Source organism: Bombina bombina, chromosome 2, assembly GCF_027579735.1.
Source record: "Bombina bombina isolate aBomBom1 chromosome 2, aBomBom1.pri, whole genome shotgun sequence".
In the NCBI taxonomy this organism is placed as follows: Eukaryota; Metazoa; Chordata; class Amphibia; order Anura; family Bombinatoridae; genus Bombina; species Bombina bombina.
Genome location: NC_069500.1, coordinates 1,405,210,016 through 1,405,233,091, shown reverse-complemented (window position 1 = coordinate 1,405,233,091; position 23,076 = coordinate 1,405,210,016). Strand labels below are relative to the sequence as shown.

Genomic DNA, 23,076 nt, shown 5'->3' with positions numbered 1-23,076 from the left:
AACCAACAATAATAATACACATTTTACCTGTGTGATTACTTTGTATCTAAGCCTCTGCAAACTGACGCCTTATTTCAGTTCTTTTGACAGACTTGCAGTTTAGCCAATCAGTAATGGCTCCCAGGTAACTTCACGTTCATGAGCACAGTGTTATCTATATGAAACACATGAACTAACACCCTCTAGTGGTGAAAAACCTGTTAAAATGCATTCTTAAGAGGCGGCCTTCAAGGTCTAAAAAATTAGCATATGAACCCCCTAGGTTAAAGTGTCAATAAACCTTAAAAATAATGTTATATAATTCTGCACATAGTGCAGAATTATATAACATTATATTAGCCTTATCTGTATAAAACGTAATATTCCCTTATAATTTAAAAAAAACCCGGCTGTTTTACAGACCCGCTCAGCTGCTGAGCGGGTCTGTTTTATTCACACAGTGCATCGGGCCAGCTGTATAGTCACAGCCCGGCCCGACCGTGCCATAACACTAAGTGCAGCTCGCTCCTGCTCTGTCTGACAGCAGGAGCGAGCTGCACTGTGTATAATGGCGCGGTCGGGCCGGGCTGTGATTATACAGCTGGCCCGATGCGCTGTGTGAATAAAACAGACCCGCTCAGCAGAGAGCGGGTCTGTAAAACAGCTGGGATTTTTTAAAATTAAAAGGGAATATTACGTTTTATACAGATAAGGCTAATATAATGTTATATAATTCTGCACTATGTGCAGAATTATATAACATTATTTTTGAGGTTTACTGTCCCTTTAAGCTTTCAACTAAGAATACCAAGAGAACAAAGCAATATTGGTGATAAAAGTAAATTGGAAAATTGTTTAAAATTACATGCCCTATCTGAATCATGAAAGTTTATTTTGGACTAGACTGTCCCTTTAAAGAATTAGCAGCTGTCTTTTTACAATTGTTAATTTGCCAAGCTGTTTTACAAAAAAAAGCTTCAGTCTAATTAAAAAAAATGTTTTACATTGTTGCAAACATTGCTGCCATAGAGTTGTAAAGATGCCCCTGAGCTCCTATGAACCTATGTTTACTATTTAGCAAAGGATACCAAGAGAACAAAGTCAATTTGATAACAGAATTAAAATAGAAAGTTGTTTATGTTTTTTTAAATTGCATGCGCTATCTGAATAATTTAACTTTAATATTTACTTTAATGTCCCTTTAAATCAATACCATGCATATAACTGCATGTCCTTCTGGCACATGATATTACACTTCAGACAAACCTATGAAATGTACCATGGCCGACCATAACGAATATCCAAACAGATTAATAGAGTGAAGGGAATTTGTACGATTGCTTCACATAGTCCATCAAAACTATTTCCCAGATTTATTACTTGTTTGAGGAAAAGCAATAACAAATTAGCCTCCTGCATATGACTTCTACCTACTGGAATAAGGCATCTTTAGACCAATTAGGATATTTTATGGTTTCCTGATTAAGAAGAAACCCTCAACGCAAGCATCGTTTAGCCAGGCTGTTTTTTCTATGCAAGCGTTTATTTTATTACCTCTACTCGTAAGATATCATCTGAAGGAATGTCTTCTACTTTCTGCTCAGTCTGCTCCACCAGCTTGGTTTCGAGTTCCATGAGAATCCGTCCCCGATAGGCTACGCCTTCCCCCTTTTAGCAAAAAAAATATATTCATTATTTTCTTTTTTTTTCATGTTCTGATGAGATAGACAGGGGACCAGTAAAAAAAACAAGATATGTCAACTGTAACCAAGTGATCTGATGAGGTTTTTACACACAAATAAAAAAAAATCTGTAAAGCACCCACACAAATTATGACGAAGAAATTACAACGTCAGCTTGTCTTCCAAAAACAAACAAAACAACTTATAACTTTATTTGTGTCGTATTCATGTATTGTACATTATGCAATAATTGAATGATGTCATTTCCTGCATTTTGTATCCTACTAAAATTCAGTAATGCAAATTAATATATCAATGGGACGTCCATATGAACGAGCTGCGTGTAAACAGGTTGAAATGTGAAGTAAAATGTTGTACATTTATATTGCAACTAAGACAGCTGTATCAGTTGTTTATTTGTAGACAGTGGCGTATTTAGGTTTTGTGCTGCCCTAGGCACTCAAAATTCTACTGCCCCCTTAATATTTTTTTGGGTCAGTTTTTTTCTTTTCATAACAATTCAAAAGAAAATGGGCTAGCAAAACGCTTGCATACAGGTGGGTTGAAAGGCATCTCAAGAAGGGGAGGGGAAAAAAGGGGAAAAAAGGGGGAGAGAGAGAAGAGAAGCATGGGGAGGGGAGGAGAAAGGCGGGAGGGAAAGAAGGGAGCAAGGGAGGGAGTTGAGAAAAAGAAGGGAGGGAGGGAGGGAGGGAGGGAGGGGAAGAAAGGGAGGGAGTTGAGGTAGAAAGGGAAAGAAGAGAGAGAAAAGGAATGGAGGGAAAGAACAATACACTTTGAAACAATCACTGCCCTTCACATGCAACAACATACAGTAATTACCATCATTCAAGGAGTGTCCGTTTACTATTTTCTCTGTGGGTTCATGAATGCAGAGAAAGTTAGCAATTAGAGTTTATGATTAGACATCACAAGATGATCTAAGCAGTGCACAGACGCATCCAGTCTGTTAGCTGCTGTAAGCACTGCACTCACAGACCCACCAAAGCTGACAAGAGGAGGCAGCATACCAGCACAAGGTCTTCTCCTCCAGCCTCACCTTGCAAGCATATCCCCGGGCAAGTTTCTCACCAAGAACTTTTTCCACTACAAAAATGCCAGTGGCTCTAAATGAAGCAACGGTTTAAAGGAGCACTGCCTGTGAAGAGCGACCTTAATCAGCGCACATGCCTTGTCTTCTCTGTAAGAGCCTGCACTTTATCACTCACAGTACTGTGTGCTGGCTTTTAGAGAGAGGATAAGGCAGATGTGCTGCCCCTCCCAAATCTGCTGCCCTAGGCACCGGCCTTGCTGGCCTAGGCCATAATACGCCCCTGTTAACTCCCAACTACTGCTCAATATGCTTTAGCAGGAAGTACCTATCAGCCAATGAGCATCAACAGGAAGTACCTATCAGCCAATCAACATTAACAGGAAGTACCTATCAGCCGATGAGCATCAACAGGAAATACATATCAGCCAGTGAACATTAATAGGAAGTACCTATCAGCCAATGAGCATCAACAGGAAGTATCTATCAGCCAATGAACATTAACAGGAAGTACCTATCAAACAATCAACATTAACAGGAAATAGCTATCAGCCAATCAACATTAACAGGAAGTACCTATCAGCTGATGAGCATCAACAGGAAGTACCTATCAGCCAATCCTCATTAACAGGAAGTACCTATCAAACAATCAACATTAACAGGAAGTACCTATAAGCCAATCCACATTAACAGGAAGTACCTATCAAACAATCAACTTTAACAGGAAGTACCTATCAGCCAATCCACATTAACAGGAAGTACCTATCAAACAATCAACATTAACAGGAAGTAATTATCAGCCAATCAACATTAACAGGAAGTACCAATTAGCCGATGAGCATCACCAGGAAATACCTATCAGCCAATCAACATTAACAGGAAGTACCTATTAGTCAATGAGCATCACCAGGAAATACCTATCAGCCAATCAACATTAACAGGAAGTACCTATCAAACAATGAGCATAAACAAGAAATATCTATCAGCCAATGAACATTAACAGGATGTAGCTATCAGCCAATGAGCATAAACAGGAAGTACCTATCAGTCAATAAACATTAACAGGGAGCTTTTACTTCCATTTTTATTCCGGCAAAAAACAGAATTTATGTTTACCTGATAAATTACTTTCTCCAACGGTGTGTCCGGTCCACGGCGTCATCCTTACTTGTGGGATATTCTCTTCCCCAACAGGAAATGGCAAAGAGCCCAGCAAAGCTGGTCACATGATCCCTCCTAGGCTCCGCCTACCCCAGTCATTCGACCGACGTTAAGGAGGAATATTTGCATAGGAGAAACCATATGGTACCGTGGTGACTGTAGTTAAAGAAAATAAATTATCAGACCTGATTAAAAAAACCAGGGCGGGCCGTGGACCGGACACACCGTTGGAGAAAGTAATTTATCAGGTAAACATAAATTCTGTTTTCTCCAACATAGGTGTGTCCGGTCCACGGCGTCATCCTTACTTGTGGGAACCAATACCAAAGCTTTAGGACACGGATGAAGGGAGGGAGCAAATCAGGTCACCTAAATGGAAGGCACCACGGCTTGCAAAACCTTTCTCCCAAAAATAGCCTCAGAAGAAGCAAAAGTATCAAACTTGTAAAATTTGGTAAAAGTGTGCAGTGAAGACCAAGTCGCTGCCCTACATATCTGATCAACAGAAGCCTCGTTCTTGAAGGCCCATGTGGAAGCCACAGCCCTAGTGGAATGAGCTGTGATTCTTTCGGGAGGCTGCCGTCCGGCAGTCTCGTAAGCCAATCTGATGATGCTTTTAATCCAAAAAGAGAGAGAGGTAGAAGTTGCTTTTTGACCTCTCCTTTTACCGGAATAAACAACAAACAAGGAAGATGTTTGTCTAAAATCCTTTGTAGCATCTAAATAGAATTTTAGAGCGCGAACAACATCCAAATTGTGCAACAAACGTTCCTTCTTCGAAACTGGTTTCGGACACAGAGAAGGTACGATAATCTCCTGGTTAATGTTTTTGTTAGAAACAACTTTTGGAAGAAAACCAGGTTTAGTACGTAAAACCACCTTATCTGCATGGAACACCAGATAAGGAGGAGAACACTGCAGAGCAGATAATTCTGAAACTCTTCTAGCAGAAGAAATTGCAACTAAAAACAAAACTTTCCAAGATAATAACTTAATATCAACGGAATGCAAGGGTTCAAACGGAACCCCCTGAAGAACTGAAAGAACTAAATTGAGACTCCAAGGAGGAGTCAAAGGTTTGTAAACAGGCTTAATTCTAACCAGAGCCTGAACAAAAGCTTGAACATCTGGCACAGCGGCCAGCTTTTTGTGAAGTAACACAGACAAGGCAGAAATCTGTCCCTTCAGGGAACTTGCAGATAAACCTTTTTCCAATCCTTCTTGAAGGAAGGATAGAATCCTAGGAATCTTAACCTTGTCCCAAGGGAATCCTTTAGATTCACACCAACAGATATATTTTTTCCAAATTTTGTGGTAAATCTTTCTAGTTACAGGCTTTCTGGCCTGAACAAGAGTATCGATAACAGGATCTGAGAACCCTCGCTTCGATAAGATCAAGCGTTCAATCTCCAAGCAGTCAGCTGGAGTGAAACCAGATTCGGATGTTCGAACGGACCCTGAACAAGAAGGTCTCGTCTCAAAGGTAGCTTCCAAGGTGGAGCCGATGACATATTCACCAGATCTGCATACCAAGTCCTGCGTGGCCACGCAGGAGCTATCAAGATCACCGACGCCCTCTCCTGATTGATCCTGGCTACCAGCCTGGGGATGAGAGGAAACGGCGGGAACACATAAGCTAGTTTGAAGGTCCAAGGTGCTACTAGTGCATCCACTAGAGCCGCCTTGGGATCCCTGGATCTGGACCCGTAGCAAGGAACTTTGAAGTTCTGACGAGAGGCCATCAGATCCATGTCTGGAATGCCCCACAGCTGAGTGACTTGGGCAAAGATTTCCGGATGGAGTTCCCACTCCCCCGGATGCAATGTCTGACGACTCAGAAAATCCGCTTCCCAATTTTCCACTCCTGGGATGTGGATAGCAGACAGGTGGCAGGAGTGAAACTCCGCCCATAGAATGATTTTGGTCACTTCTTCCATCGCCAGGGAACTCCTTGTTCCCCCCTGATGGTTGATGTACGCAACAGTTGTCATGTTGTCTGATTGAAACCGTATGAACTTGGCCCTCGCTAGCTGAGGCCAAGCCTTGAGAGCATTGAATATCGCTCTCAGTTCCAGAATATTTATCGGTAGAAGAGATTCTTCCCGAGACCAAAGACCCTGAGCTTTCAGGGATCCCCAGACCGCGCCCCAGCCCATCAGACTGGCGTCGGTCGTGACAATGACCCACTCTGGTCTGCGGAATGTCATCCCTCGTGACAGGTTGTCCAGGGACAGCCACCAACGGAGTGAGTCTCTGGTCCTCTGATTTACTTGTATCTTCGGAGACAAGTCTGTATAGTCCCCATTCCACTGACTGAGCATGCACAGTTGTAATGGTCTTAGATGAATGCGTGCAAAAGGAACTATGTCCATTGCCGCTACCATCAACCCGATCACTTCCATGCACTGAGCTATGGAAGGAAGAGGAACGGAATGAAGTATCCGACAAGAGTCTAGAAGTTTTGTTTTTCTGGCCTCTGTCAGAAAAATCCTCATTTCTAAGGAGTCTATTATGGTTCCCAAGAAGGGAACCCTTGTTGACGGAGATAGAGAACTCTTTTCCACGTTCACTTTCCATCCGTGAGATCTGAGAAAGGCCAGGACAATGTCCGTGTGAGCCTTTGCTTGAGGAAGGGACGACGCTTGAATCAGAATGTCGTCCAAGTAAGGTACTACAGCAATGCCCCTTGGTCTTAGCACAGCTAGAAGGGACCCTAGTACCTTTGTGAAAATCCTTGGAGCAGTGGCTAATCCGAAAGGAAGCGCCACGAACTGGTAATGTTTGTCCAGGAATGCGAACCTCAGGAACCGATGATGTTCCTTGTGGATAGGAATATGTAGATACGCATCCTTTAAATCCACCGTGGTCATGAATTGACCTTCCTGGATGGAAGGAAGAATTGTTCGAATGGTTTCCATCTTGAACGATGGAACCTTGAGAAACTTGTTTAAGATCTTGAGATCTAAGATTGGTCTGAACGTTCCCTCTTTCTTGGGAACTATAAACAGATTGGAGTAGAACCCCATCCCTTGTTCTCTTAATGGAACAGGATGAATCACTCCCATTTTTAACAGGTCTTCTACACAATGTAAGAATGCCTGTCTTTTTATGTGGTCTGAAGACAACTGAGACCTGTGGAACCTCCCCCTTGGGGGAAGTCCCTTGAATTCCAGAAGATAACCTTGGGAGACTATTTCTAGCGCCCAAGGATCCAGAACATCTCTTGCCCAAGCCTGAGCGAAGAGAGAGAGTCTGCCCCCCACCAGATCCGGTCCCGGATCGGGGGCCAACATTTCATGCTGTCTTGGTAGCAGTGGCAGGTTTCTTGGCCTGCTTTCCCTTGTTCCAGCCTTGCATTGGTCTCCAAGCTGGCTTGGCTTGAGAAGAATTACCCTCTTGCTTAGAGGACGTAGCACCTTGGGCTGGTCCGTTTCTACGAAAGGGACGAAAATTAGGTTTATTTTTTGCCTTGAAAGGCCGATCCTGAGGAAGGGCGTGGCCCTTACCCCCAGTGATATCAGAGATAATCTCTTTCAAGTCAGGGCCAAACAGCGTTTTCCCCTTGAAAGGAATGTTAAGTAGCTTGTTCTTGGAAGACGCATCAGCCGACCAAGATTTCAACCAAAGCGCTCTGCGCGCCACAATAGCAAACCCAGAATTCTTAGCCGCTAACCTAGCCAATTGCAAAGTGGCGTCTAGGGTGAAAGAATTAGCCAATTTGAGAGCATTGATTCTGTCCATAATCTCCTCAAAAGGAGGAGAATCACTATCGACCCGCCTTTATCAGCTCATCGAACCAGAAACATGCGGCTGTAGCGACAGGGACAATGCATGAAATTGGTTGTAGAAGGTAACCCTGCTGAACAAACATCTTTTTAAGCAAACCTTCTAATTTTTTATCCATAGGATCTTTGAAAGCACAACTATCCTCTATGGGTATAGTGGTGCGTTTGTTTAAAGTGGAAACCGCTCCCTCGACCTTGGGGACTGTCTGCCATAAGTCCTTTCTGGGGTCGACCATAGGAAACAATTTTTTAAATATGGGGGGAGGGACGAAAGGAATACCGGGCCTTTCCCATTCTTTATTAACAATGTCCGCCACCCGCTTGGGTATAGGAAAAGCTTCTGGGAGCCCCGGCACCTCTAGGAACTTGTCCATTTTACATAGTTTCTCTGGGATGACCAACTTGTCACAATCATCCAGAGTGGATAATACCTCCTTAAGCAGAATGCGGAGATGTTCCAACTTAAATTTAAATGCAATCACATCAGGTTCAGCTTGTTGAGAAATGTTCCCTGAATCAGTAATTTCTCCCTCAGACAAAACCTCCCTGGCCCCATCAGACTGGGTTAGGGGCCCTTCAGAAATATTATTATCAGCGTCGTCATGCTCTTCAGTATCTAAAACAGAGCAGTCGCGCTTACGCTGATAAGTGTTCATTTTGGCTAAAATGTTTTTGACAGAATTATCCATTACAGCCGTTAATTGTTGCATAGTAAGGAGTATTGGCGCGCTAGATGTACTAGGGGCCTCCTGAGTGGGCAAGACTCGTGTAGACGAAGGAGGGAATGATGCAGTACCATGCTTACTCCCCTCACTTGAGGAATCATCTTGGGCATCATTGTCATTGTCACATAAATCACATTTATTTAAATGAATAGGAATTCTGGCTTCCCCACATTCAGAACACAGTCTATCTGGTAGTTCAGACATGTTAAACAGGCATAAACTTGATAACAAAGTACAAAAAACGTTTTAAAATAAAACCGTTACTGTCACTTTAAATTTTAAACTGAACACACTTTATTACTGCAATTGCGAAAAAACATGAAGGAATTGTTCAAAATTCACCAAACTTTCACCACAGTGTCTTAAAGCCTTAAAAGTATTGCACACCAAATTTGGAAGCTTTAACCCTTAAAATAACGGAACCGGAGCCGTTTTGAACTTCAACCCCTTTACAGTCCCTGGTATCTGCTTTGCTGAGACCCAACCAAGCCCCAAGGGGAATACGATACCAAATGACGCCTTCAGAAAGTCTTTTCTAAGTATCAGAGCTCCTCTCACATGCGACTGCATGCCATGCCTCTCAAAAACAAGTGCGCAACACCGGCGCGAAAATGAGGCTCTGCCTATGCTTTGGGAAAGCCCCTAAAGAATAAGGTGTCTAAAACAGTGCCTGCCGATATTATTATATCAAAATACCCAGATAAAATGATTCCTCAAGGCTAAATATGTGTTAATAATCAATCGATTTAGCCCAGAAAAAGTCTACAGTCTTAATGAGCCCTTTTTGAAGCCCTTATTTACGATCGTAATAAACATGGCTTACCGGATCCCATAGGGAAAATGACAGCTTCCAGCATTACATCGTCTTGTTAGAATGTGTCATACCTCAAGCAGCAAGAGACTGCTCACTGTTCCCCCAACTGAAGTTAATTGCTCTCAACAGTCCTGTGTGGAACAGCCATGGATTTTAGTGACGGTTGCTAAAATCATTTTCCTCATACAAACAGAAATCTTCATCTCTTTTCTGTTTCTGAGTAAATAGTACATACCAGCACTATTTCAAAATAACAAACTCTTGATTGAATAATAAAAACTACAGTTAAACACTAAAAAACTCTAAGCCATCTCCGTGGAGATGTTGCCTGTACAACGGCAAAGAGAATGACTGGGGTAGGCGGAGCCTAGGAGGGATCATGTGACCAGCTTTGCTGGGCTCTTTGCCATTTCCTGTTGGGGAAGAGAATATCCCACAAGTAAGGATGACGCCGTGGACCGGACACACCTATGTTGGAGAAACAACATATTTCACATGATTGACAGAAAATATTTGAGTCCATTTAATGTTCATGTAAATTTTTAACCTCTTCTTGTCCTTTAATATGTATATTATTTCTCCATATTTTTTTCTAAATAGGTATAAAAATGACATATAATTATGTAACGGTTATATACTCACCTTCCCCAAGTTTAGCTCTTCATAAGGATCGGGAAACCCAGTGAATTCTCGAGGGCTTCCATATAAATTGACATAACATGGACCAAACGTTGGTAGAAATCCTGAGCTGTCATCACCTGAGATGAAATAAAACACAACTATATTATTATATGCACATTCACAAAACCAGTATTGATGCTGTGAAAAGAACTAGGTAAACGTCATGAGCTAAGTGGAGGGTTTTTTTGGATATTGTCATTATATAAAGGGACATGAAATCAATTTTTTTTCTCCCAGACTCAGAATGTAAAGTTTGAAACAACTTTACAATTTATTCCTATTATCAAATTAACTTAATTCTGTCGAATAAATCACTTTGTTGAATGGCAGGTAGGTAGGCTTGTGCACATCTTTATTTTCAGCTGATGGAGTGTGTGTCCATTCATTCATTCCATAATATGACGCACTTGAATAGATTTCACACAGCAATACGTTTTTATTATGAATGAGACATACACAACTTTTCAGAAGAATCACTCAGCCTTCATCAGATAATGATAGCGTTTAATATACACATCATTCCCATCCATTGCCCAAGAAAACTTACAAAATCCAAAAAATAATAATAAATAAATAGAAAGAAATTAAAAGGACATTTCTGTTTAAACTATTCTGGAGATGTACAGTTTTAGAAGAGTTTGCTAAGCGACTGAAAAGGCTGCTTAAAGTGACATTAAACACACATTTTTTTCTTTCATGATTCATATAGACTATGCAATTTTAAACAACTTTCTAATTTCCTTCTATTATCTAATTTGCTTTAATCTCTTGATATTCTTTGCTGAAGAGCATATCTAGATAGGCTCAGTAGCTGCTGATTGGGTGCTGCACATAGATGCCTCGTGTGATTGGCTCACACATGTGCATTGCTATTTCTTCAACAAAGTAAATCTAAAGAATGAAGCAAATTAGATAATAGAACTAAATTGGAATGTTGTTAAAAATTGTATTCTCTACCTGAAGCATGAAAGAAAAATTTTGGGTTTAGTGTCCCTTTAACATTTTTTTTAACTCCAAGATGTGTACTAGATGTTGATCCATAGAGGACTTTAAGTTTTTGTTTGTGTGTACGGTATTGATTGGTATGTACCATGTACACATACACTTCAGTTAAAATGTTCCAAGGTAACTACCTAGTGTGGGTTTCTGAGCCAATCTCAGATTTAAATAGGGGCTACTCAATGTATTTCTATATAGTCCTAGGTCCATTTGTGTTAGAAAGACCCTTTAATCATTAAACCTGTGCATTCTTATTAGAGATGTTGATCATGTTAAAGGGACATTTCAGACAAAATTGGAATCTGCATGGATGCATTTCAGTTTTGAATATAATTATTTTTGTAATTTTTTAATAATATAAGCATTTTAAACCCAGCACTTGTTCAGAGATCTTAAAGTGCTTGTGCCATCTGGTAATGATGCAATTTGTTAATTGCTGACATGACACAAGCCCCATTGGTGCTCTAAGCCAGCGTTTTTCAACCAGTGTGCCGTGAGAGATCCTCAGGTGTGCCGCGGCAGACTGACAACAGTGTGACATATTTTTTAAATTGTGCTTGTTTTTTACTCCTAGTGCAGGGGTGTCCCTCTTTCAAATTTTTAAATATTGAGAGGTATGTGACAGGCTCATCAGGCATCATTTACAGCCATGACATATTGACATTCATTCACAGACGATCATTATGATTGTTTGTGAATTAATGTCAATATGTCACGTATAGTTTGTAGGAGGCATGGCATCACAGCACAGTGCATGTGTGTGTGTGTGTGTGTGTGTGTATATATGTATGTGTGTGTGTGTATATATATGTGTGTGTGTGTGTGTATATATATGTGTGTGTGTATATATATATATATGCTGTATTAGGCTACAATGTGTGATTTTTTTAAAATTTTGGGATGGTGGTGTGCCACAGGATTTTTTTATGTAAAAAAGTGTGCCACGGCAAAAAAAAAAGGTTGAAAATCACTGCTCTAAGCAGCTGCAGTGTTTAAAATGCTGGTGCACTGAGAATATCTAGCTATGCTTCACCTGCACATGCAGAGAAAAGTGATAACACTTAAAGGGACGTGAAACCCACATTTTTTCTTTGATGATTTAGAAAGAGAATGCAATTTTAAACATCTTTCTAATTTACTTCTATTATCTAATTTGTTTTATTCTCTTGATATTCTTTGCTGAAAAGCATATCTAGATATGCTCAGTAGCTGCTGATTGGTTGCTGCACATAGAAGCCTCATGTGATTGGCTCACCCATGTGCATTGCTTTTTCTTCAAATAAGAATATCTAAAAAAATGAAGCAAAATAAATAATAGAAGTAAATTGTAATGTTATTTAAATTTGTATTCTCTATCTGAATCATGAAAGAAAGATTTTGGGTTTAGTGGCCCTTTAACATTGATAACTTTTACTAGAAGCATTTTTGCTAATACATTTATATTTCAAATCTGTTTCTTTTCAAAAATGTAATTCATCTGTGTGCATTTATATTTTGACTGAAATGTCCCTTTAAATGTATCTCTTTTTCTATATTTATGAAGAAACCTCAAGTGTGATATCCAACACCCACTGTGAGTAAAATCCTTTTTGTGGCCATATAATTGTAACAATGTTATACACTGTTGAAAACACTGCTGAGCAAATATGCTCAACAATGTATATTATTGAAAACATTGTTACAAACACTGCTGCCCTATAGTGCACAGGACACATACATGCTCTTAAGCATACCTAGGTATGTTTTTCAATAAAGGATACTTAAAAACAAAGTAAATTTGATACCAGAAATGAATTAGAAAGTTCTGTAAACGAACTGTCTTTCCTGCAACAAAACTTTTTTTTTAAAAAACAAAATAATGTTGCCCCTATATTTATTTTCCCCAACTCTATAATTACCATTAAAGAGACTACACCAGAACATTTATTGTTTTACAAGATAGATAGCCCCTTTATTACCCATTCCCTAGTTTTGCATAACCAACACAGTTATATAAATACACTTTTTACCTCTGTGATTACCTTGTAACTAAGCCTCTGCAAACTGTCCCTTATTTCAGTTCTTTTGACAGACTTGCATTTTAGCCAATCAGTGCTGGCTCCCAGGAACTCCATGTGCATGAGCACAGTGTTATCTATATGAAACACATGAACTAACACCCTCTAGTGGTGAAAAACTGTCAAAATGCCCTGAGCTAAGAGGCAGCCTTTAAGGGCTTAGAAATTAGCATATGAACCTCCTAGATTTAGCTTTCAACTAAGAATATCAAGAGAACAAGGCAAAATTGGTGATAGAAGTAAACTGAGAAAGTTTGTAAAATGACATGCCCTATCTGAATCATGAAAGTTTGTTTTGGACTAGACTGTCCCTTTAAATAATGCTATGTATGAGTCCTGTGCACTATAGGGCAGCAGTGTTTGTAACAATGCTTTTAATAATGTACATTGTTGAGCATATTTGGGCAGCAGTGTTTTCAACAGTGTATAACATTGTTACAATTATTGTTGCCAAATCTGCTGCTGCATAGTGCACCAGACATGTGCATGCTCCTGAGCCTACCTAGGTGTGCTCTTCAAAAAAATTATTTAAAGATAACAAATTTGCTTCGTTCTCTTGGTATCTTTTAGAGTAAAACTAGATAGGCTCATGAGTGTGCACATGTTTTTAGTACTCTAGGGCAGCAGTGTTTTGCAACATTATTTGTAGCTTTGTTATACAATGTTGCAAAACACCTCTGCCATAGAGTACTAAAGAGTTGTGCACACTCCTGAGCTCTCATGAGCTTACCTAGTTTTACAATTTAATAAAAGATACCAAGAGTACAAAGCAAATTTGATAAACACTCAAAATCTATTTGACACAGGATTTTCTCATCCCTTTTGCACATTTTTACCAATAATTTCCACAGACCTAAATGGAAGCAAAATATATGCAGCCAAACAAAAAAACATATGAATAAGAGATCGAAGGAGAGGAAAGCCGTAGGATGATCTGCATAAGAGACCTCTGATAAATTAATATGTATTATATCATTTATATATATTTATTGTGAGGTTTTATGCCACAGAGTGAGAGCAAAGGAAACACAATTATCAAGTAATTGTAGGAAAGCATACAACTAAAAAGAGGTTGCTCTTCTCTGTGTAGTGAGTATTGTAATACAGCTTTAACAAAGTGTCAGCAAACATGTGGCATGTAGCAGATATATAATTACATGCATAACAAATAATAGTCGGATAAACTAGCGATGTCCAGAAATGTGCGTAAATACAAGTTTCTGGAGTCGCCAGTGATTTACCGCATTTTAGAAACTGCCGGCACCTAAGAAAATTTAAAAAAATGTCAAATCTCCAGTAAAAGTCAAACCTGCCACCCAGAAATAAACCTGACACGTAAAACCCCTATATCCGCCATCAAACCCACATTGGAACTAATAATAAAAGTATTAACCACTAAACCAACAACCCCCCACAATGCAATATGCATAATTAAACTATTAACCCCTAATCCGCCATTCACCTACATCGCAATCTACCTAATAAAATTATTAACCCCTAAATCTACCAACCCCAACATCGCAAACTACCTAATAAATGTATTAACCCCTAATCCGCCATTCACCCACATCGCAAAGTCCCTGTTAAAACTATTAACCCCTAATCTGCCATTAACCCACATCGCAAAGTACCTATTAAATCTGTTAATCCCTAATGCGCCATTAACCCACATCGCAACAAACCTTATACATTTATTAACCCCTAATCCGCCAAACCCACGCACCACAATAATCCTAATAAAACTATTAACCCCTAAACCGCCAAAGCCACAGAACGCAATAATCCTAATAAAACTATTAACCCCTAAATTGCCAAACCCCCACAATGCAAATAACGAATTAAATTACTAAACCCCCTAACCTAACACCCCCTAAATTAACCCCAATTACCTAAATTAAAAAATACTAAATTACAAACAATTAAAATAAAAAAAGCTAACATTACTTAAAAATAAGAAAAACTAAGACCAGGGGGCGGAGCTTAGCCATGCTGGAAAATGGCTGTGTGAGAGGATAGCTCCCAGGCCCATACCACCTAAGCCCGGTATATAAAATTAGCCAAAGACCTTTTTCTGTTCTGCAGTGAATCCTTACACACAGCAGAAGCGAGGGGACCGAACAAACTGCAGAGGGGAACAGCTGAACCTGAGAAACACCACGGGAAGCCGGCGGGCCGACTCCCCGTACTCAGGCCACAGGCGGTGCGATCGTAGGAGACCGGGAGCAGCCAACCTAAAGCCCGGGCAAAACAACAAGCCCGCATAGCAACGGACACGCTTCAGCCGACCGGACACAGCAGGGAGCCGACGCAAAAGCGGCAAGTAAGTCCCAGGTCCCCGGGGGTGCAAAAAATCTGCGCACAACCACGCGGTGAGATCAGCATAACAATAAAGCGCCATAACACCAGCCAAAGGGCCCACAATACAAGCGCATAAGAGATCAGGCATCTGGCATAACAAAACAAACTAAATAGTTAGATAATAAACGCAGCAGCAGCATAAAAAGAGAAAGAGAAGGAACAGGAGAGCTGAATATTGACAGTAAACGGAAAAGGGGCCTAAGTATATCACAGAGACACTATAAGTTACACGAAAATAAGCTGCATCTTAGCACTAGCTTAGCTGCTATAACAGACCCTAAACTCTGTCAGGAGGGATACTTTTCATACTGGTGAACAGAACTCACAAGAACAAAACTATTACTGCCTGCACAATAGTAAATACATAGCTAACACCAGAGACATATCGCACCCTGAACCAGAGAGGAGAATATCTGAGAAAATACAAAGAAAGTGCTTTACAATAGCTTGGTGGCTTTATTAATACTGTTATACATCCCTAAACCAGATATACCCACACTGGGGAAACAAAAGCTGAGACTGACACATAACTGATAAGGCCTGCCCTCTACTCCACTGCATTAAATCTTAAAAGTATGCCAGCACGTAAACAAGGCAAATCTGACGGTGCTACAAATACAAAAATGTTGCAGCAATATTTAAAACCTTTAGAACCGCAGACTCCTACTGCCACATCTAACCCAAAGGCCCCTGCACCAGCAGAGGACATGCAAGCAACGCCATCACATCCAACGCACTCCATTGGTCTCACAAAAGAAGATTTAAAACCTCTTTGCACTAAAGATGATGTAAAAGAGATCATGTCAGAAGTTAAAACCTGGTACACTGAACTGAAACGTGATCTGACAAGGGTAACTCAAAGAGTAACAAATCTAGAAGAGAGCCACAATACAGCACACAATGATATTGAACACATATCACGTCTGGCATACGAGCAAGAGGAGACTATACATCAACTCTGGGAGAAAGTGGAGGACCTAGATAACAGAGGTAGGAGGAACAACCTCCGGATACGGGGCATCTCTGAAACTATACAACCGGCGGCCCTGGAAGGCTGCCTACAAGATCTTTTCCGGACCCTTAAAGTGGACAGTGGCGCACTTGAGGTCCCAATAGAGAGAGCCCACCGAGCCCTAAGAGCCAAACCCCCACCTAAAGCACCACCCAGGGATGTCATTCTTAAACTCCTACATTTTAAAGACAAAGAAGAAATCCTCAAATATGCCAGACAAAAACAGGACTTTACACACGCAGGCAACCGCATACAGATTTTTGCTGACTTGAGCCCAGCTACTCTGCAAAAAAGGAGGGAGCTCAGCTTTATCACCATTGCTCTAAGATCACAGAGGATACCCTATAGGTGGGGATTTCCAGTCAGCATCATCGCTACAAGGGACGGCACTACTGCGGTGTACAAAACCAGGGAAGACCTACCACACTTCTGCAAAATCCTACGGATCAACATCCCACACCCAGAGCATACAGATGAAGAAAATGTGATAACCCCAAGAACACACATCAGACCCTCGTCACCCTCAGAGAGAAAGTCAAGGACAGAATCTGAAAAAAGAACCAACGTGCCGAGCGCATGAAGGGACTCTTAATGTCAAAAACGGCTACAGGTCGTATATTTTATATTAATGTTTGAATTATCGGGCTTAGCAGTGGGGATATAGCCCTATCTTGTTATTTCATTTCAGCTTGTTATTATTGTTTGTTGATTGATACTGTTGCCCTGCTGTTATTTCATTGTTGCATTGCAAGTTAATCTCATACCACTTTATTTTAGGTTCACCTGTGTCACCAACTGAGCTTCCTTTCACTGCACCTTAACCACATAGACGCGACAACTCTGCCTACACGAACAGATGAATTCTCATATCCACGACGTAAACGCATCTAAATACTAGACTCGGACTCGACCACAGGTACACATTACAAAAAAGGTACTTGACACCCCACATACACAGACGAAAGCTACCACATCGATTTGACCCACACACTTCAGACGGGTGGGAAGAATAACATGACAGATCAAAGAAACTCACAGGGGCAACCCCTCTCACTAGTATTTATAAACGCCAAGGGCCTTAACAGCCCTGAAAAAAGGTCAATAGCGTTCCACCAACTGCATAAAACCAAAGGGGATATACTCTTTATACAAGAGACACACTTTAAAAAGGGGAGGGAACCTAAGTACATGAACAACCAATATAAGACCTCCTTCCTGGCCTCGGGGCCAACTAAGAAAGGAGGAGTCGGTATATTCCTCAAAAACACTGTACTTTTCCAACCGAAACATGTCATCAAAGATACCAAAGGAACATATCTGATAGTGACAGGGCTTCTCTTCAACACATATGTCACGCTGGTTAATATCTATCTGCCCAACCAGGGACAGCACCTAGTTTTTAGACAGGTCACACAGTTACTACTTGAACACATGAAAGGGGTGTTGTTCATTGCGGGTGACTTCAACCTGCCACTAGACCCCTCGCGAGATACATCAACAGGGAGGACAAGCACACCGATGAAAGTCATAAAATCCATAAACTCCCAACTGCAACTACTAAAGATACATGACATTTGGAGAACAGAGCACCCAGACGCCTCAGACTTCACATTCTACTCACATCCACACCATACATACACTACAATTGACTACATAGTGACGGACCAGATAGGATTGACTATGGTGGAAAAAGCTGAAATTTTGCCAATAACATGGTCTGATCACGCACCAGTAAAGTGCATGATCAACTGGCCAAGCATACCACCACATCCCTTTATGTGGAGGCTTGACGAAACCGCTCTAGCTAACCCACTAGTCCAGATGGACATTGACGAAACACTAGGACATTTCTTTAGGGAAAACACTCCCTCAGACACATCAATGGCAACGACATGGGAAGCACACAAATGTGTAATCAGGGGGGAGTTCATTAAACACAAAGCGAGAAAAATAAAAAATGACAGACAGTTCGTGAACTCCACCCTCTCTCAAATAGGATACTGGGAGACACAACACAAACAACACCGACCTCCACAATCTACCTACATCAGGGAATACCAACACAAAGCTGTAATACTACAACAAAAATACTTTGACGTAAACAACAAATCAGGGTCCTCACTGGCCAAGGCACTAAAACGTCAGCAACTAACAACCCATGTGCACGAATTAGCGGATACAACGGGAGACATGCACAGAGACAGCATAAAAATAGCGGAGACATTCAGACAGTGCTACGAAAAACTATACAACATACACAATGACTGTGACCTACGAGATATAGACAACTATCTGGAGGGGGTGACCCTACACACTCTTGACACGGAAAGCGCCGGGGCTTTAGATGTACCAATTACAAAAGATGAAATTGCAGCCGCCATTAAATCCATGCCAAAGGACCAGACGGTTTGGGTATTAAATATTATAAAACCTTTATACATCATCTAACCTCACCACTAATATCTCTATTTAACTCATTATTAAAGGAGGGGGGTTTTCCAGACAACATGTTAGAGACCTATATCACAGTCTTGCCTAAACCAGGCAAAAACCCAAATAAACCAGAACATTTTCGCCCCATTTCTCTCTTAAACTGTGATATTAAAATCTTTGCTAAGATCCTGGCCAATAGAATTAATAAATATCTGCCCACATTGATTCATCCGGACCAAGTAGGTTTTGTCCCTGGGAGGGAGGCGAGGGACAACACCTTAAAGGTACTGCAATTAATGAGCTATGTCCAGCAACACAAAATCCCGTCAATCATTGTGTCGACAGACGCAGAGAAAGCCTTTGATAGGGTATATTGGCCTTTTCTAAAAGCGGTTCTGCATAAAATGAAATTCAGCGACTCCATTATTTCCCAAATCTTCACATTATATGAATGCCCAACAGCGCGTGTCAAAGTAAACGGACTACTGTCCGATAGGTTCTACATTCACAATGGCACGAGACAAGGCTGCCCCCTCTCACCGATTCTCTTCGCCATAACCATAGAGGTACTGGCGCAGAGAATAAGAGAGGACACATTGATATCAGGGGTCTCTATAAGCTTTAACGAACACAAGCTTGCACTCTACGCAGACGACGTCCTACTTACATTGATTAAAACGGAAACCTCCATGCCCAGGGTCCTGGAGGTGTTCGGAGACTATGGACGGGTATCAAATTTTCATCTTAACACGACTAAGTCTGAGCTATTAAATATTACATATGACCCAGACTCTTTATCTGAGATACTTCAAGACTGCCCACTTCGCACACAACAGACTAAAATGAGGTATTTAGGCATACACTTATCACCAGACCCACAGGTACTATTTCAAGCCAACTACAGAGCACTAGAACATACCCTGGTGTCAGATCTTTCTAGCTGGAAAAAGAAGACAATTTCCTGGGTAGGGAGAATTAACGTTGTCAAAATGAACGTAGTCCCAAGGATATTATATCTACTCCAGACTACCCCAATCCCATTGCCAACAAATTACCTACATAAACTACAAAGTATACTGGAACATTACATCTGTGGTAACATTAGGCCAAGGATAGCAAAGAGAACCCTATACCTCCCGAGAGACAGGGGGGGTCTGGGAGTCGCAAACATTTCTACTTACAAACAAGCCACCATATTACAGAGACTATTAGACTGGTGCCATAACGACCCCAACAAGAAGTGGGTGCAACTGGACTGTGATATCCTTACTACAAGAAATGCAGGTCTTCAGGCCTGGGTTCCAGAGAAACACAGATCCAAAGCCACATCCACATACCCATTACTAATAGATTTTTACACACACTGGGATAAAATCCAACGCACCTCCACAAATATCTCTTCCACCCATGCACCATTAACTCCAATGTACCAGAACCCTGAAATGCCTTGGAACTACAAACCAAGGGATGTAGACTCAGGGTCTTCCTTCAGTGACATGACGCTCTCCTCCCTCTTAGAAGGAGACAAACTTGCACCACTAGCGGACATTCAAGAGACAGCACTGGGGACGCATTTGAACTGGTTAGCACACTCACAGATCAATCACTTTCTTGCAAAACACCGCTCCAGGGGTTCGTTTACAAGACAGAAAACGATCTTTGAAACCCTGTGCACCCGAGACACTCCTACGTCCCATGCCATCTCATTGACATATAAATTATTAATTATGGAGGACGCCAATACACTCCCCACATATGTGAGGGCGTGGGAAAAAGAACTACAAATGGAGATAGAAAATACAGAGTGGCACACCGCGTTCCAAATTACCAAGAAAGCCTCAGTTTCTGTACGAGTACAAGAGGCAAGCTATAAATTTATATCAAGATAGTACCTCACACCTAGTAGGTTGCATTGCATTTATAAGACAGCTTTGGGGAGGTGCTGGAGAGACTGCGGTGAAGAGGGCACACCAACACACATTTGGTGGTCTTGCCCCAAACTTGACATGTACTGGGTAGGTGTCTTCCTCCATATTACACACATAATAGGGAAACCGTTACAAAACAGCCCAAAGACGATCCTATTTCTATCACTACCTAAACTAGAGACCAAGCAGAGCAGGGCATTACTCCTGATTATGTTGAACAGTGCCAAAATGCTCATCCCAAAATATTGGAAAACAAAGACAATACCATCCATAGAGGACTGGGAAAGCCAAGTAAGCACCCTGTTGCAGTTAGAGAGGTACCACCACATACAGCAAGGCACAGCAGACATACATGACCTAATGTTGCAACAATGGGAGCAGCGCAACACTGACCACTGACATCAGACAACGCAGATACACTACACCTCAGGGTAAAAGACGTGACCACTGACATAACATATCTACCTACTGGCTAAGTAGGGATAAGACACAAAGACACGAAGAACGCAATGACAGACCTGGGAAGTGAGGGACTACTAACTGTGCAGAATCAATCACCTGTAAAAATCCTTTCACGGGTGAGCCTATGACCCTTTTCCTTTTAATGGTGTTACACAGAGGTCACACACGGTTTCATCCTTTACATGAAACTTTATATTTGTTTGGTTACAAGCTAGTATTTTTACCATGTATCATTGATTATGTTTGTTTGGCCGTAGGGCCTATATGGACTCAGACTCTATAATGGAACTGCGAAACTTAGCAGTATCTATAACAATGGCACAAGCTGCCAAGGACAATACTGAGAAATTGGAAAAGAAAAAAAGCAAAGACTGGAAAACATATATGTGAAATTTACATGTTGTATACAAAGCTTGAGTTTTTCAATAAAATATATTTAAAAAAAAAATAAATAAGAAAAACTAAAATTGAATTAATCTAAGATTACAAAAATAAAAAAATCTATTATTACATAAAACAATAAACCAAATTATCAAAAATTTAAAAATTAAACCTAATCCCTATGAAAATAAAAAAGCTCCCCCCAAAATAAAAACACCCACTAATCTAATGCTAAATTACCAATTGCCCTTAAAAGGGCCTTTTTAAACAGATATTTTTACCTTTAAAAGTCCCCCCTCTAACAGTAAAAACCCCCACCCACCAAACCCCCCAAAAAAAACTAACACTAAAAATCCTAAACTACTCATTGCCCCTAAAGGAGCATTTGTATGGAAGGGCATTCAGCTCTTTTTCAAAGGCCCATTAAATCCCTAATCTAAAAAAAAAACCTCAAACATTTAAAAAAAAAGCCTAAGTTTAACCCCCAGATAGGTCTTCAAATTCAAATCAGCCAATAGGATGAGAGCTACTGAAATATGTGATACCAAAACCGCGTAAAAACCGGCGTCGCCAGCTTTTGCGGGCGATGCCGCATATGTAATCTTGCCCAACGTTGGCTGAGATTAAAAACACTTGAACCAGAATGATAAACCAATATGTGGTAATCTTTAAATAAATAACTTTCAAGCGGTGAAGTATACTCGATTCTAAGGGCTGTTTATGACCGCAAATGTAGAAGTGATCCACACCGCAGAGATATAACGGCAAACAAACAGAAAGACCGGGTATCCTTAGCGCAATTCGTGCAGCCACACATCGAAGCAAGCTACAAAGTGGTGAAGTATACATGGGTCTAAGGGCTGTTTGTTGTCTTTAATTGAAAGTATTGTATCCACATATACTAACAGTGTCAATTCATGAACTTAAGTTCTCTCCGCTATTACTATTATCCTCCTTTCTAAAGGGACATTTTGAAGTTATAATCTACTGATAAAGTCACATCTTTAACTAAAGAATTACGTACCTAGTCCCTGATTCCTACGGACTTTGCACTTTATCCATTGTATTTTGCATTTTATCAACTGTTATTTGAATTTTCTTATGCCTGGTTTATAATAACCTTCGTACCTTTGCCTCATTTTTAATACATATGCCAATATATTTTTAGAGATCCACCGGTGGTCTCTTTAAGGTTTTTTTAGCTTTTATATATTTTTTGTAAATGTAATATATTGTAATTGTCATTTTAATAGATAAAACCATTGTCCTTGTGAGTGTGATAGCTTTTGTAGCGCATTTCCTTTCCTCCTTATATTTTTTGCTTAGGCTGTTTTTAGCAGTGATATCCATTTTGGATTTACTATTTCCCACACCTGTTTTTCACTACCTTCTCTACATTTATTAGTGATATCTCTTTCAACTTTAAAGGAATAGTCAAGTCAAAATTAAACTTTAATAAATCAGATAGAGCAGCAATTTTAAGCAACTAATTTACTCCTATTATCAATTTGTCCTCGTTCTTGTGGTATCTTTATTTGAAAAAGCAAGAATGTAAGTTTAGGAGCCTGCCC

The 23,076-nt window shown here is 40.6% G+C and overlaps 1 protein-coding gene across 9 annotated transcripts in view; it reads right to left on the bottom strand.

The window, feature by feature from the left end:
• The window catches only part of DYSF (dysferlin), a 780,712-nt gene that overhangs the window by 413,482 nt on the left and 344,154 nt on the right, over positions 1-23,076 (bottom strand). For all 9 annotated transcript variants that reach the window (XM_053704344.1, XM_053704350.1, XM_053704349.1 and 6 more), the window contains 2 exons: positions 9,837-9,952; positions 1,534-1,647 (listed from right to left, as the gene is read on the bottom strand). In XM_053704344.1, coding sequence (XP_053560319.1) covers positions 1,534-1,647; positions 9,837-9,952 — 230 coding nt within the window. The remainder of the gene's footprint in view (positions 1-1,533; positions 1,648-9,836; positions 9,953-23,076) is intronic.